The sequence below is a fragment of the Hipposideros armiger genome, unplaced genomic scaffold, assembly GCF_001890085.2.
Source record: "Hipposideros armiger isolate ML-2016 unplaced genomic scaffold, ASM189008v1 scaffold_453, whole genome shotgun sequence".
Taxonomy (NCBI): Eukaryota; Metazoa; Chordata; class Mammalia; order Chiroptera; family Hipposideridae; genus Hipposideros; species Hipposideros armiger.
The window spans coordinates 948876-964331 of NW_017731803.1; the positions used below are offsets into that span (position 1 = coordinate 948876).

A 15456-nucleotide genomic window follows, 5' to 3' on the forward strand; every position below is an offset into this window, starting at 1 on the left:
TCTATCTTTGTCTATTATACATCCTGGAAGTATAGGTTTATCATAACTTCTATATTCCTCTCAGCACTTAGCACAGTACTTTTCTGTAGGACTATGGTGAATAATTATCGGTTCATCCTTCTAGTTCAGAAGTCCCCTTCCATAGTAATTTGCCTCTCTCTAATCCAAGGAATGGGCCAGATATATACGAGTGGGCTGTTAACAGCTGTGTCCTAATGTGTGTCTCCATAACAAATGAGTCAACTGGAGTTCAGAGTGTGTTCTCTGGCGTTTGGAATTTGACAAGAAAAAGGTTTTCTCTTTTTTGAAGGAGCCTCTATGGAAATAAAAGTATGATCAAAGGCCGTATTTTCTATATCTGAAAGGAAGAAACAAGAAACTGGCCTATACAGAGCGAAGAATGAAACTGGCCCAAAGAAACACAAAGATGACAGCTCCAGAGAAGATGTTAGGAAATCGCTATAGTCCTCCAGTTCCAGATAACAGTTCTTGAAGCATATTTGCATTGTTAGCCTTTGGCTCTATAATAAATAGATAATTTATAGATAAATGTATAATAAATAAAACAAACTCTCCTTCGTTTTCCCTTAAGCAAACTCTATGGGCTGTAGTTACTAACAACCAATCTAATATAAACAGGATTTATGTAGATAATATGAATAATGATAATGCTAACTGTGATGCCTGTCAAGTGAATCTCACATACAAGTTTATCTGCCATCTCAGGGAATGGTGAAATGAAGACTGGAGGGTCATATTCTGTAATATATTATCCTAAACCAATGTTTCTTAAATTGAAGTCTTCAGAGCAACTGCATCAAAGTCACCTGAAGTGCTCTTTTAAAACAGACATTCCCTGGGAGAAAATATTTTCAAATTATATATCTAATGAGTTACTGTCCAAAATATATAAAAAAACTCATACACTCAACAGCAAAAATAACCAACAAACAATTCAATTAAAAAATGGGCAGAGGAACTGAATTGACATTTTTCTAAAGAAGACATACAAATGGCCAACAGATACATAAAAAGGTGCTCAACATCAATAATCATAAGGGAATTGCAAATCAAAAGCACAATGAGATATCAGCTCACCTGTTAGAAGGGCTGTCAACAAAAAGACAAGAAATAAATGTTGGCGAGCATGTGGAGAAAAGGGAACCCTTTTGCACTGTTGGTGAGAATATAAATTGGTATTGCCCCTATGGAAATCAGTATGGAGTTTCCTCAAAAAATTAAAAATACAACTACCATATTCTTCAGTAATTCCATTTCTGGGTCTATATCCAAAGGATATAACATCACTATCTCAAAGAGACATTTGTGACCCCATGTTCACTATAGCATTATATATAATAGCCAGAACATGGAAACAACCTAAGTGTCCATCGATGGATGAATGGATCAAGAAAATATGGTGTCTCTCTCTGTGTACACACACACACACACACACACACACACACACACACACACACACACACTGGAATATTTGTCATAAAAAGAAAGAAATTCTGCAATTTACAACATGGTTGGAACTTGAGAGCATTATTCTAAATAAAATAAGCCAGAAAGAAAATGATGAATACTGTATGATCTCCCTTATATGTGGAATTAAAAGAAAAACAAAACATAATACCCTCAGAAACAGAAAGTAGATTGGTGCTTGCCAGAGTCGGGGGGTAAGGGATGGGAGAAATGGGTGATGGTGGTCAAAAGGTATAAATTTACAGTTATAAGAGCAATAAATGCTGGGAATGTAATGTACAACATGATGACTATAGTTAACAATACTATATTGTATATTTGAAAGTTGCTAGGAGAGTACATCTTAAAAGTTCTCAATGCAAGAAAACAATTTTAACTATGTGAGGCGATAGATGCTAACTAATCTTATTGTGGTAACCATTTTGCAATATATACACATGTCCACATTATGTTCTACATCCTAAACTAATACAATGTCATATGTCAATTATGCTGCAATAAACCTGGGGAAAATACAATAGATGTCCTTGTTTACCACTGCTGACCTACTGAGCCAGCATTTCCAATGTTGGGGACAGAAATCTGGATTTTAATTTGGCTTCCAGATGTTCCATAGGCATTAGCTAAGACTGTTTTGTAAGGCCTGCACATAACATACTATTCTGAATCATTCTGAATAGTCACCTCCTAAAGCACTGACTTTGACAGTGATATCAACATTCAGGGGGACTTTATTCTCTGCATTCTAGATGCCATCCTCATAATTCTGGCTACTTAAACTCTGGTAGGACCTTGCAGTCTCATACCACAAAATGAAAACCTAAAGTATTTGCAAAGACCTTCAAGATGAAGTTATGCTAAATTCTCAGGTCCTTTCTTCTAGCTGTTATTGAATCCAATGTCTCAGCCTAATGTCCGTTACAGTAAAATAAGTCTTTTACATGATCTAATAATGTAATGCTACAATTTCAACCTACTTCCTCCTATTCTGACCTCAGGATCCGTGCAAACAGCTTTCCTGCCTTTAATCCCCATTTTAGTTTAGAATCACAGTAACACATTTAACTTCACACATTTTGAGAGGTGTGAGAAAACATTAATATAGTGATTATGGCAAAATAATGAGATATGTAAAATCATGTGTCTTTCCTCCATTTCCTTCACTGAAAACCAGTAAAGATATGTATCCATATTTATGTGGCTAATAATATGTACCAACACATTTTTTTCAGTGTTGCTCTGTGTCCTAAAATATTATGTAGAGGCCTTATCCTATTACCACAGATGAATACAACACTTAAATATCTCCTTCATGGCTGTTAAGGCACAGTAGAGTCAATTCATGCCCAGGGAGCTTTAATCACAGATCATCATCATGATAAACGGGAAAGAGTCAATGTGGGCTTCATGTCAATGGTCACTGGGGGAGTTTTTAACGGGAGCCATGCCAGCAAGCAGTGCATAACTACTTTCAAGAAGCACTTCTGATCTAATGGCTGAAATGACTAAATGAGTATCATTAGAGTATCTTTACATGTAACATTTCTGGAGAAATTCCATATTTAAAAGAGGCCAGTGATTGTAGTCAATGCACACAACTGAGATTGCTTGAGTAAAGCAAATATTGTCAATGGTTTAAAGTTATATCAGTAGAGAGTGAATTAATGGCTTATGAATAGGCTGAGCTATCAAATTTTTGTTTTTTCCCTGATACATATGTCATTCATAATTACAAATTAAGTATTAAAGTAGGGCCAGGAAGAACATATCACAGCAAACCAATAAGAAGAATCATGATAACACTAAAGGGCAGGTCAGGGAGGTGAAAGGTTTCTGGTTGGTGAAAACTGACACTTAACTATGGGGTTTTTATGTTGCCCCAAGTGGCATTCCTCATATGCCTTGTATTCTTTCTTAAAATTCAATTTGCAGTCTCAAGCCCCAAACCAGAAACTACAGAAACTGATTGAAAGAATACTGCATAATTTATAAGGAGCCATTATGACCAAGAGGAAGCATAGGGCAGAAGTAAGCAGCAGACCAATTGATAAAGTAAGGCATTTCACAACCCAATCTGAGTTTCATAACATTGAAAATGTTTTCCTGAATGCTTGGACCAGAATAAAGGATAATACAACTTAACCAATGGGGGGAAAAAATACCAAACCAAAAAACAAACCAGACAAAATCCCATGTGTTCTATCAAATCTTTGGCAAAGATGTTGGAATATACACATTGAATAAAAAGCTATCCAGCTCTTGAGGGTGGAGGTGCATGGGGCTAAAGATATGTTTTGCTTAGTTAGCACAATAATTTAAAATAATGAAAATTTGGAGATTTGAAAACATTGGAAAGTTCATGCAAATATCCAGATTGGCACAGGTCCCACGGTTCCACATTTGCTTACATGGAAACCCCATAGCCACATGAGGCTGGAGCTGATCTTACAAGTGAAAGGTAATCTTACCAGTGATATGGCAGAATGTTCGATATGGTAGGGCTTGAGAGATTATCTAGTCCAACAGCTTCCTTTAAGGTTGATACAACAGAAACCAAGAGAGGTGACATGGACGTGTCTTAAGATTCTTAGTAAGTAAATCAGTAGAAACCCTTCATGGTAGAATTTGGGCTGCTCAGGAACACAAACAAGCCTTTGTTGCTTAGAACAACTGCAAGATTTTAGTTGTACATTCTAATCTTATGCTAAGTTAAACTCGGCCTAAAAGAATAATAATGGTTCAGTTATCATTACGGCATAAATTGGTTTTACTACCATGTGTCCCTGTTCCTGGGCAAAATGAAGAATATCCAGTTTTACAACTTTCTGCTTGATAAATGCCACAATATCCAAACACACACATAGACAAAGACATTGCATGGGCTTGCTTCAAGAATTCACACAGCACCTTTGTGGATTCTGAAATTTTAAGATACCATTCCGTTTGCCATTGCTTCCAAATGAGTAACTTTCTGAGAACATATGACTCTCTTAATAGATCTAGCACTATTTTAGACGGAAGGGTAAAATCACGTGTAGGCACTCAATCACGACAGAGTTTTCAGGCCATGCAGAACTAAGAGTACTGAGAAATCACTTATTCCCTACTCTCTCTTTTTCAGTAAAGATTCTCACCATGAGTCAGTGTATTTGGCATCCATTTGGTATACTGGAAAGTTTATTAATTCAGTATATGTTATGAACATAAAACCAGAAAGGATAACTCAACCTCATTAAGTAACACTGAACAAATGTAAAATATTCAACACCATTTAAAAGTGTGACTACTATTGGGTTGTCGGAAAAGTCATGACGCATTTTTGCAATGAAAAACATAGAAAAAATACGTCATGACTTTTCCGACAACCCAACATATTGATTGTACAGACACTTTTATGTCTGATGCTGAGTCACCTTTAAGAGAAAAAGCACTGATGATAAAGTTAATTTTCAAGAATATGGTAAAAATGAAGATGGGGACAACTCTTGAAGTTACTGTCAAGTATAAACAAACTGAATTACCTCATATTCCTGGGAAAACTTCAAGTTGTCATTTGCTTTCAACCTTTCAATGTGATCTGCAAGTTCCAAGATAGGTATTGGAGGGTGACTAGCCATACCTATTAAAAGTAAAGAAGAAACACATTTGAAAACAAATAAAGATGATGCTAACTATTTCAAAATATAGAAAATACTATAGTTAGAAATGGCCTGAAAATATGTGAGTAGTAAAAATGTTTCATGTGAGGAAGCAGGCAGATAGTTTGGTTACTCAAAGCAGGACATGCTCTGGAAGGATGAATTTTGTAGCCAATGAAAAGTCACCAAGCATATTCCCAAACTAACACTCCTGGTGTAAAAGAAAGCGTTAATGTGCTATGAATCAATGCAGTTAGCTAGCGGAGAAAACTGACAGTCAGGCTTGATGTCAACCTCTGCTTTGAGTAATGACTATTATGTCATTTCAAACTCCTTCTCCTGCACTGTGTGAAATGGAAATTGTGTGGAATTAAATGGTGTACAGTGAACTAAGAAAACAGACACTGAGAGAGGCCTAAAAGGGAAAGAGTAGTAGCTTGATAGGAAACATAAAGTGACTTATGCATAATCAAGGGAAACTAACTTGAAGAATGAAGGTTACCAGGGTAACCGGAATCATCTGAACCTGCAAAGGAAATGATGGTGTAAATAAAATAAAACAGAACGGATTTGTTAAAAAAAAAATGAAATGTATAGTCTGATGCTTTTTTAAAGGATTAATACAAATATGGCAAGTTTTTTTTATAGGCTTCACTATACATTGTGACTTGGTTAAGATCGCTTTAATATTGCACAAACCTAGAGGTGACTGACATTCACATGCAAACATAGACGCAAAGAATGACATGCACCACAGCTCATAGACAATAATCTGTGATAATGACAAAAATCAGACACCGACTAAGTTTCAAAAACGTTTCCACTAGTAGCAGATTGTAGACATTGGGGTTGCAACCTTCTCCTGGACATTAATAAATGGCCACACTAACATCTTGGTGGTATTTTACCCAGGTCCCATTATTCGACCCCCAGGATGCCTCCAATCTACTTCAGGTGTAAACATCTTTGTCCACAAATGGGAAATGAATGCAGGAAAGTGAACAAATAGTGCAAGAACAGGAGGGGGAAAGGGTGACAAAAGAAAAAGCAGTGACAGAGGGAGGGGCACCTCTTAGTTCAGTCAGCCAGCTGAAAATATATCAGTTTCACAGATTTTATTAAGAATAATCCACTGCTAATTTTGGTGATTCCGTGTCTTTCCAATGTTTTTGTACTTTTAATGTGATTTACATTTTATTTCTTTCAGATTAATTTTTTAAAAGTAACATGAGGAAGTACTGCTGACTCATGTCTTATAGATACCAATTCCAGCTGGCTAGATAAAACTTGAACTAGCATGCCCCCAGGGAGCCTCTGAAGCAGAGAAAGAACGAGGGAGGGGCTCAAACTGGAAGCCATGTTGACATTTGCTGTCCCTGGGACTCTTTGGAGGGTGTTAGCCTATGGAATGATGGCCATTAAGTCAACATGACATGTGTTAACTTTATGCGCATTTTTAAAATTATGCCATTATTGAAAGTCACCCAATAAGTTCTATTATAACAAGTGCCCAATTATCAACTGTTCTAGTAAATGAAAACTACTTTGCTTCTTCTAGTTCATTTTTTTTAGCACAGTGTGGTATGAATTTTGATGTTTTACATTCAGGGCTACAAAGGTGGCTTCCAGTCAGCTAAGATCTTAATGAAAGATCCAATAAAAGCGAGAACATTTGGAAGTAGAAACTCTTCATTGCTCATATAATTATGCACTTGGACCCAAAGTGTTGGAGCCCATTTCTGGAAGTTTTCTATATAGATGGTAGACTTGAACTAATTTATATTCTTTGCAGGAAGTGGGTGGGTGACAGTGTTCTGATAATTAAAGTGATCTTATCCAGATGAGGCACCCCCAATGAGAAGAATGGAAACACAAAGGCAGGAGAAGCTTTAGGCTTATCTGGAAATGGAAATGGAAAAATGGGGACATCCATTACAGTGCTTTAACAGAGAAAATAAAAGAGACAAAGATGTTTAGACCTTTTCGAGCGAATCGTGGGAGAGAGTTATTATCATATATGGACTGAGTGGTGGTTTGGCTAGAGAGGGAGGACACAGAGCCAATCAGGGAGGCGTAGGGGACTGAATTACTGCTCAAAGCTGCAAAAAGTAAAGCCAGTTGGAGATGAGAAAAGTATTAGTATAACAGCAGTAGAAGACCATAATAATCAACCAAAGATGCGATCAACATATTTAATTTTGGCATGCACTGGCACGTGGTCTGGAAGTATTATTTTGGATGCTAACTACAGAGAAATCCAAACAAACCTGCACTGACTCATTCAATTCTAAACTAGGACATACATATATTATTACATGCAAAGATACTATAGAGAATCATTTAAGACATGTCAGTATGTATCATATTACACCAAAGTTCTAAGACAAGTAAAAATGGCAGAATGGATAATTCACAGGAAAGGGAGGTGAACTTATCGGATGCTCTCCTCTCCAGTGATACAGGAGAAGGAATCATAGACTAGAATACTGGACTTGTATTCTACTGGTTCTGCCATCTACTACTAATAGGGACACATCACTTGTTATCAAGTACCTCAATTTGCTTATCTGTAAAATAAAAAGTACAGAGCTAGATACATTCTGGAGTCACTTCCTTCTCTATAACTCATATCTACCACATGTAGATGGGATTTCTGAACATAGAAGATCTCCTGGATGTAACTCATGAGTAAGGGTTCTAAAAGCTACAGCACCTTTTCTTTGAGGAGAGGTGAACATTTACTTTTTACAAAATCAAAAGCTATTATGCAGTAGAATAGTCTACTTGTTGAATTATTTAACTTTAACACCATTTTCTTTAGCTAACCAAAAAGTATATTAAGATGTCATATCATGTATCAACATAAAAATTATGCTTAAGTATAAACCTGGGATTAAATTCCTCTAACATAAAATTCTATAGTTAATTTCAGAACATAATCACCAAAGATCTACCACAAAATAGTATTACAAAATTTCCCCCAACTTCTCCACTGCACAATGTTGAAAATTTTTATGAATGAAAATCTAGACACACTAAGAAAACTAGGAAGTTGAATTTACTATGGGTTCTTTTCAATCTTTTGTGTCTGGCAACCCATCCATTGCTCATAGTCTACACATGAAAGTTGTTATGAGTATTTTCACATACACATAATTTGAGGTGCTTTAAAATTCCTTCTCTCTAGGCTGCACACCAGATCAATTCAGTCAGAATCTCTGGGTGTGGAAGCCAGACACTGATATTTTTTAAAGTGATGGTTCTCAGTCCTATGGGAATTCTTGATGACGTGGGGATGTGGAGGGTGGGGGTGGGGTGGGGACTATAACTCCATTTATTTACTTTTTTTTTTCATTCAAAAATCCTATCAGAGTTTATTGAATGAGATCAGCTTTCTCCTGGTGCTACTCCTGAATTTGCTATGACACTCCATTAGCAAGCTTTAGTACCTTAGCTATTATTAGCAGCAAAAAACTTGAAGTACAGCTCACAATTGATGAGGACTCGCCAGGGTCATGGCCTCATCAGTTTGAGGCTACAAATGCACAACATAAATGCATTTTAAAAGCACATGTTGAATCTGAGCAGAGTTTTCATTTTGTAGCTACGATAGCCATAATATACACTGTCAACATGAAAAATGGCAGATGCAGTCACTGAAATCTGCCTGAGGTTGCAGGAAAAACATGGTGGCCACTTTTAATAGGGTGCCTGTTTGTGACAGTAATGTGATGCTGGCTTCCTTAGAAGAAGTAAAATTTTAAAATAATAGCATTTTAAGCTGAGAGGTGCCTTAGCTATTACTTAGTCCAGCATTTTCATCTTACGAAGTTAAAGGGACTCTGAACTCCAGAGAAGTTAAATGACTTGAATATGTTAGCCTGGCTAGGAAATAACAAAGTCCTAAATGTTTTTGGCATCGTTGTACTGTATTATTTCTAGAATGGCAGCTACGATCTTCTAAAGCAGGGGGCAAAATCTCCAGTGGCTGAAGGGGCCAGGTTGATAGGGTAAATTCTTGAAGATGTCCATGTATTGCATAGTAAACACTTTCACAAACAAACAAACAAAAAAAAAACAAAAAAAAAAAAGAAAGAAAGAAAGAAAGAAAGAAAGAAAGAAAAAGAAAGGAAGGAAGGAAAAGGAAGGAAGGAAGGAAGGAAGAAAAAGAGAGAAAGAAAGAAAAAGAAAGAAAGAAAGAAAAGCATTTATCGCCATTTCCCTTCAACAAGGAGCCTTCTAGGGCTGTCTTTCGTTTCCCTACTTTCAACGAAGGCTAGAGAAAGAAAAAACATTTTTTTCTATTATATAAAACATAACAATAAGCATGAGATGAAATGGCAACTAACATCCAGTCTCAATGTCAGTGTCATCTTTAGGGGTGATGTAGCGTGTGGAGAACTCACAGAAGAGGGAAACTATTCAGCTCTAGCAGATATTTTCCAAGTGGTACTTGAGAGTCAAGAGAATGAGGCTTTTTAGATTTTCAATAGCAATTGAAAATCTAGATTATTATGAGACATTTCCTCAATTTTCACTGTTGGCTCAGAATTGTGTTGAAACCCAGTGGGGCTCAAACACAAGACCTTTGCAAGTCACATTTGGCTAACTAGATTGTAACCTCTGTTTTAAGACAGCAAAGTGTTCCTTTTGTGTGTGTGTGATTTAAAATCAAAGAAGGTTGAGAGGGGCAGATAGTCTGCTTATATCCACAAGGCAATGGGCTGGACATCAAGCATTGTGTGGGGCACAGGACAATGACCCTGCTCACACGGGTCACCCTCTGATCTGTGGGTTCACCTATTTCTCCTTCCTTGCCCCCATTAATTTTACTAATTAGAAAAATGAAGCTCAGAAGGATAAATGGACTTGATGAAGGTCATCGTCATCCATAAAAAAGTATGGGATATGATACTAGACCTTGTCACATCTCATTTAGGGCACTTCTCATTATTTCATGCTATCTCTTAAATCACTTAATGCCCTGGAAGCATTGTAACATGCACATAAATATGGGCCTGTGAGACTGAGCTATCTACATAGCAATACAGAGGTCATAAACCATCCTTACTTGCAGAAAATGTGTCAATAATGTATTCACTTCATTTTAGAAAGTATGTCTGTTTTGGTGGTAGGGAAGAGGTAAAGGCTACTTATATACACACCTGTACTTTCCAGTTTCTTCTTGTCAAAATACTATGAGTTTCCATGAAAACATGAACTAAAGTTTCATGAACTCAAAATGTTAAAAACTATAGTGTTATTTGGCAGAAGATTTTTTTTAATCCCTAATTTATAATGTCTTTGCTCTTATTTATTTTATTTTAATTTTATTATTATTTTTTTAGCTGAGCCATCAGGCCACCTGTTGGCAGCTCAGCAGCAGCTCAGCTTGGGCTGGGAGTCGAACTGCTGTTGCTCAGAGCTCAAACTCTTGAGGGAGCTCTTAACCAACTGAGCCACTTGGCCAGCCCGATAATGTCTTTGCTTTTAAAATGTTCTGTTATATTTTATTAAGTCAGTAATGAAATCATTAGTATGCTTCAAATGACTTTACCTAAAACTGTTTATCAAATACCTGCTTTCTTTTCACATATTTTTGCATTAAATGCCAATAGACACTTTATAACATTACAGCTATTTTGCTAAGTAATACTTTTTTTTAATTAAAAAAAATTATTTTATTTTATTTTATTTTTTAGCTGAGCCATCCTGCCACCTTTTGGCAGCTCAGTGGCAACTCTGCTCAGGCCGGGCATCGAACCGCTGTTGCTCAGAGCTCAAACTCTTGAGCGAGCTCCTGATGTACTGAGCCACTCGGCCGGCCCCCTAAGTAATATTTTTGAGGTCACTAATAATGGTGGAACAGCTCTTAAATGATTTTTGTTTTCGTTACTATATATGTGATAACTCAGTGACACTCTCTTCATGGCTTTGTTTCCAACAAATTGTGATAAAGGCTGGAGAATAGTTTCTGGTCATGGAACAGGGAGATACTAATTTGTTCATCAAATCAGGTAACTGTAGTCCAGCGAAAAGTACGCTTGATTAAGGCATAGAGAGAAGCTTACTTTGTGAAATATTTGTTAGACTTTAACATAATGTATGCACTATTTACAACATCCTGAGTGAAATACAAATACTTTTATGTTTACAATTTGTCTCACAAATGGATGATGAATTAAAGACAAAGGGAGCATTGATTTGTAAGGTATAATTGCTTCTTGGTAAAAAACAAGAACAAAATATAGTGACAATTTGACTTAACCAATAACTAGAATCATTATTATGGGAAAAATACAGTAAGAGTGATTTTTTGGGTAAGTACTAGAAAACATAGTTAAAAATCATTTTTTATATAGAATTCCTTAAAGTGCAGAATTTGAATAAACCATGTTTCTTTAATAACAAAAATTTACCATTTAGATTCAATGAACCAAGTTTATTGAAGCAGAAAATACAAACAGTATAATGGGTATTATTAACCCAGGCCATATACCTAAGTTTCTTATAATACAAAATAAAATGTGAAAATAAGAAAGTATACATAAAAATGGATCTTGTTAGCATTGATCCAATTAAGAGTACTAATAGATCAAAAAGACATGTCAAGAGCTTTTGAAGCCCTACAGTTGCTGTGCAGACATTTCTGCTGCTGATATTGCTATTTTTTATTAAATTTATTGAAATGACTTTGTTAATAAAATTATATAGGTTTCAAGTGTACAATTCTATAATACATCATCTATATATTACATTGTGTGCTCACCACCCAGAGTCAGTTCTCCTTCCATCACCATATATTTGGCCCCCTTTACCCTCTTTTACCATCCCCCCTTCTCATACTGTTGGTAACCACCATATTGTTGTCCGTATCTGAGTTTTATTTGTCTTGTTCTTTGTTGCTTTCAGTTTTATATCCCACATATGAGTGACGTCATGTTTCCTGACCTTTTCCCTCTGACTTATTTTGCTTAGCGTGATATCCTTCTTATATGTTAACTTTTTACCAGTTTGTTTTAGTTTTTCTCAGTCCATCAGTCACCTACTATCCATGCATGCTTTAGGGTAAAACATATCAAGGTCATCCACAGAATGAAAATGAGGCCTTTATGTTATAACATCTGATCATCAATTTTTAAATCTCTTTTCCTAAAAGGTGCAAGTACACACACAAGAGTTTTGTTTTTGTTTGAACAATTTTGTGTGTGTGTGTGAGGGGGTGTGAGTAGGAGGTGAACATACTGAAAGAAAGAATTTTGCCAGAAAAAAAAATTTCTGATGGAAACTGACAAATCAACCAAAGCTATGTGTGTGGGGGGTGGTGATGAATTTTGCAGGCACAGGTGCTGACTGGTTCATCATATGAGGCTATTAGTTACATGTTCCCTTAGATATTTTTTTGTACAAGAAATAAAGCTTATATCTCTGAGATGTTGAACTTCTAAATTTGCTTTGTGAGGAAAAAAGTAGAAATATGAATACATATTAGCAGTTTCTTTGATTTTCTTATACGACAACGTCTTCTAACAACATTATATTTGTCATAGTCATTTAGTCCATTTCTAGATGCCATGGCCCAGAGAGGGCTCCACTGTAAGTAAAGGCTTTTTATAATATTTTGAAAATATCTGTAATTGTCTGTCTCTATCAAAATGGTAAATGTCCCTATTCTACAACTCGGAAGTCACACTTCTAGGTCTCTAACATTAAGAAATAGCTACGAAGATGTGAAAAGATGTGGGCTCATTACTGCTCATTGCAGTATTGTTTGCAAGGGCAAAACATGGGCAATAACTTGCCTCCATTACCAAGGAATGAGCCACACATTTGTGACATCTGCAGAGCAGAACACCATCAATACCATCTGTTGTTTAAAAGGAAATACAACTTAATACATTGGCTTGCAAAAAGGTCTATTTTTATACAGTTAAACGTTAAAACAGGAAATTTTATGTAAATGCACCTATCTATATACATCTATACACCTGCTATATATCTTATCATTTAAAGAGTTGTTTGCACATACAAAAAAAATCTGGAAGGATATGCATGGACCTACATATATGGTAGCTATTTCTTGAGGGTAAAATCTTTTACATTTTATTTTAAATATGTCAAATAAAAAAAAAAGCAGTGGACTAAAGAGTAATTTCTCTTTTTTAAAAGTACTTTTTTTTTACTTTTACAACTAATGAAAAATGTCAAACATAAGAAAATTTAAGTAATATAATGAACACCTGTGTAGCTACAACCTATGTATAGTTGTTTACATGTTTATTTTTATTTGACAAAAATTCCCCAATAAACATGTGTTGCTTTTATAATTATGAACAAAAAACATATCAAGGGACGGCAGTCTAAAAATGAGTTAAAAATTTTTTTAAAGAAAATCTTTTTTTTAATTGAAATTTATTGGGGTGACAGTGGATAGTAAAATTACATAGGTTTCAAGTGCACAATTCAGAGACACAGACGATAGCTCAGTGGTTCCCAGAGGGTAAGCAGGGAGGGAGGATAGTAGAAGAGGATAAAAGGGGTCAAATATATGATGATGGAAGGAGAACTGACTCTGGGTGGTGAACACACAATGTGATACATAGATGATGTAAAAGAAAAACTTTCCTTCCAACTCACGCTAAGGGATATGGCTCACTTTTGTTTAACACGTAACTAACTCATCTATCCTAACACATAGCCAGTTACCGCTGCCCACAAAGATGTGTGAGGCTTACTAGAGATTTCTTTCAAAAGCACCTTTTATGAGCAAATATTTTCTTCGCTTCCTCCACAGACCTTAAAGACTTGTAAAACGTGATGAGCAATTAATTCTAGTTCTTCTCCCACATTCCTCTCTCCTTTTCTCATTTTGCCCAATTTATTCCATTATCCATTTGAAGTGATCTGTCTAACCTTTGCTATATGACACCTTCTTATATATTTAGGTCTCTGTTTTACTTTTATAGATCATGGATGATACAGCAATAACACTTTAATTGCAATTTCCACGCTAGTCCTGACTGAACCTGTACAACAATAATTCATGCCTTATTGTTGTAAACCACATTCTTTTAAGAGATTAGGTAGATCAGGTTCTAAATACAACTTGGCTGTACACTGACATCTGAACCTAATGGACAGATAAACATATTCATGGACAATATCTATAAGCAGAGGTACCTGTTCTCAGCTGGGAAGGTGTGAGAATCCCTCACCCTGTTCAGGTGCTTAAAGGCAGAGTTTTACTAAAAGTGACTTGACTGCCATCCAAATTTTGGAAAGTGTGCTAAAGCAATTGGTCTCACCACATTCCGCAACCTTACCAAGAAGGGTTATATTGAACAGGTTTCTCTGTCTTCACTCTGTGCCTTACTGAGAGATGGCAGATAGAATTCTGATCTTTTTCTCTCCCTGTCTCAGAGACAGGTGTGTTTGTGATACTGCAGTTAAGGTTACAGTTCTTTGAAGTCCTTAAACTGTCATAATACTGAATTTTTATGAAATCTGAAATGTGCATTTCAATACCTTTTAAATGAGGCAGAATTGAAGGGAAAAAAATCTGCCTTATTAAATCCAGACTCTCTAATGAGAATACATAGCTTAAAAAGTAAATAGGTTTTTCATTCACAAGATTTTTGTTTTATAGTAGAATTGAGAGAATTCATGAACTAAGCAAAATGTTCCTTTACCTTTTGAAAGAATTACTGAATTTCAAATGGTGTTGTTTGGTATTTTATCATCCACAACAGGCCCATCAGAAGTAGAAATCAATTTGCTTTCATTAACAAGTTTTGTGCTAGGGGCTGGTTATATAAATCACAGGTTTCTGATTTCATTGAAAGTCATTTGTTTGAAGTGAATTCATGGATGATGAATTATCTACTTATGCACACCATTAATAAACATTGCCAATTTTTGTAATGTTTGTGGATAAGTAATTATATACTCAAAGGTTTGATGTATATAAAAGCACATTTCAGATGGGGAAAGGTAAAAATTTTTGTTTAAAATCGAAAAATTAAGTAGCGCCCATATCATCTGCTATGCAACACCTAATAAAGGATCATTTTATTTCATCTTCTAGGAAAGCCCTTCATTATTTGTGAATAGAGGAGAGGAAAAAGCACAAAAACGTTTCTTGGTTAACAATCCCACTTTCTGCTCTCATCCTACTGGCAAGTAATTAAGGTAATTCATAGCCATTGGCTGGGATCCATACTGGCTGAAGCAAATGGTCACATTAATATGAATTTCACATTAACAGCTGAGTCTATTTCCTTTGTAAACTGGTCCAATTTTCAGGACAGCAGGCCACATCATAGAGCTTAGG

General features: G+C 35.8%; 1 protein-coding gene across 41 annotated transcripts in view; it reads right to left on the reverse strand.

The window, feature by feature from the left end:
• PTPRD (protein tyrosine phosphatase receptor type D) overlaps window positions 1–15456 on the reverse strand; it is a 693301-nt gene that overhangs the window by 101488 nt on the left and 576357 nt on the right. For 24 of the 41 annotated variants that reach the window (XM_019665783.1, XM_019665786.1, XM_019665787.1 and 21 more), the window contains 2 exons: window positions 5611–5652; window positions 5010–5107 (listed from right to left, as the gene is read on the reverse strand). In XM_019665783.1, the coding sequence (XP_019521328.1) occupies window positions 5010–5107; window positions 5611–5652 (140 nt within the window). The remainder of the gene's footprint in view (window positions 1–5009; window positions 5108–5610; window positions 5653–15456) is intronic. The other 17 variants (XM_019665823.1, XM_019665801.1, XM_019665796.1 and 14 more) reach the window with 1 other exon arrangement.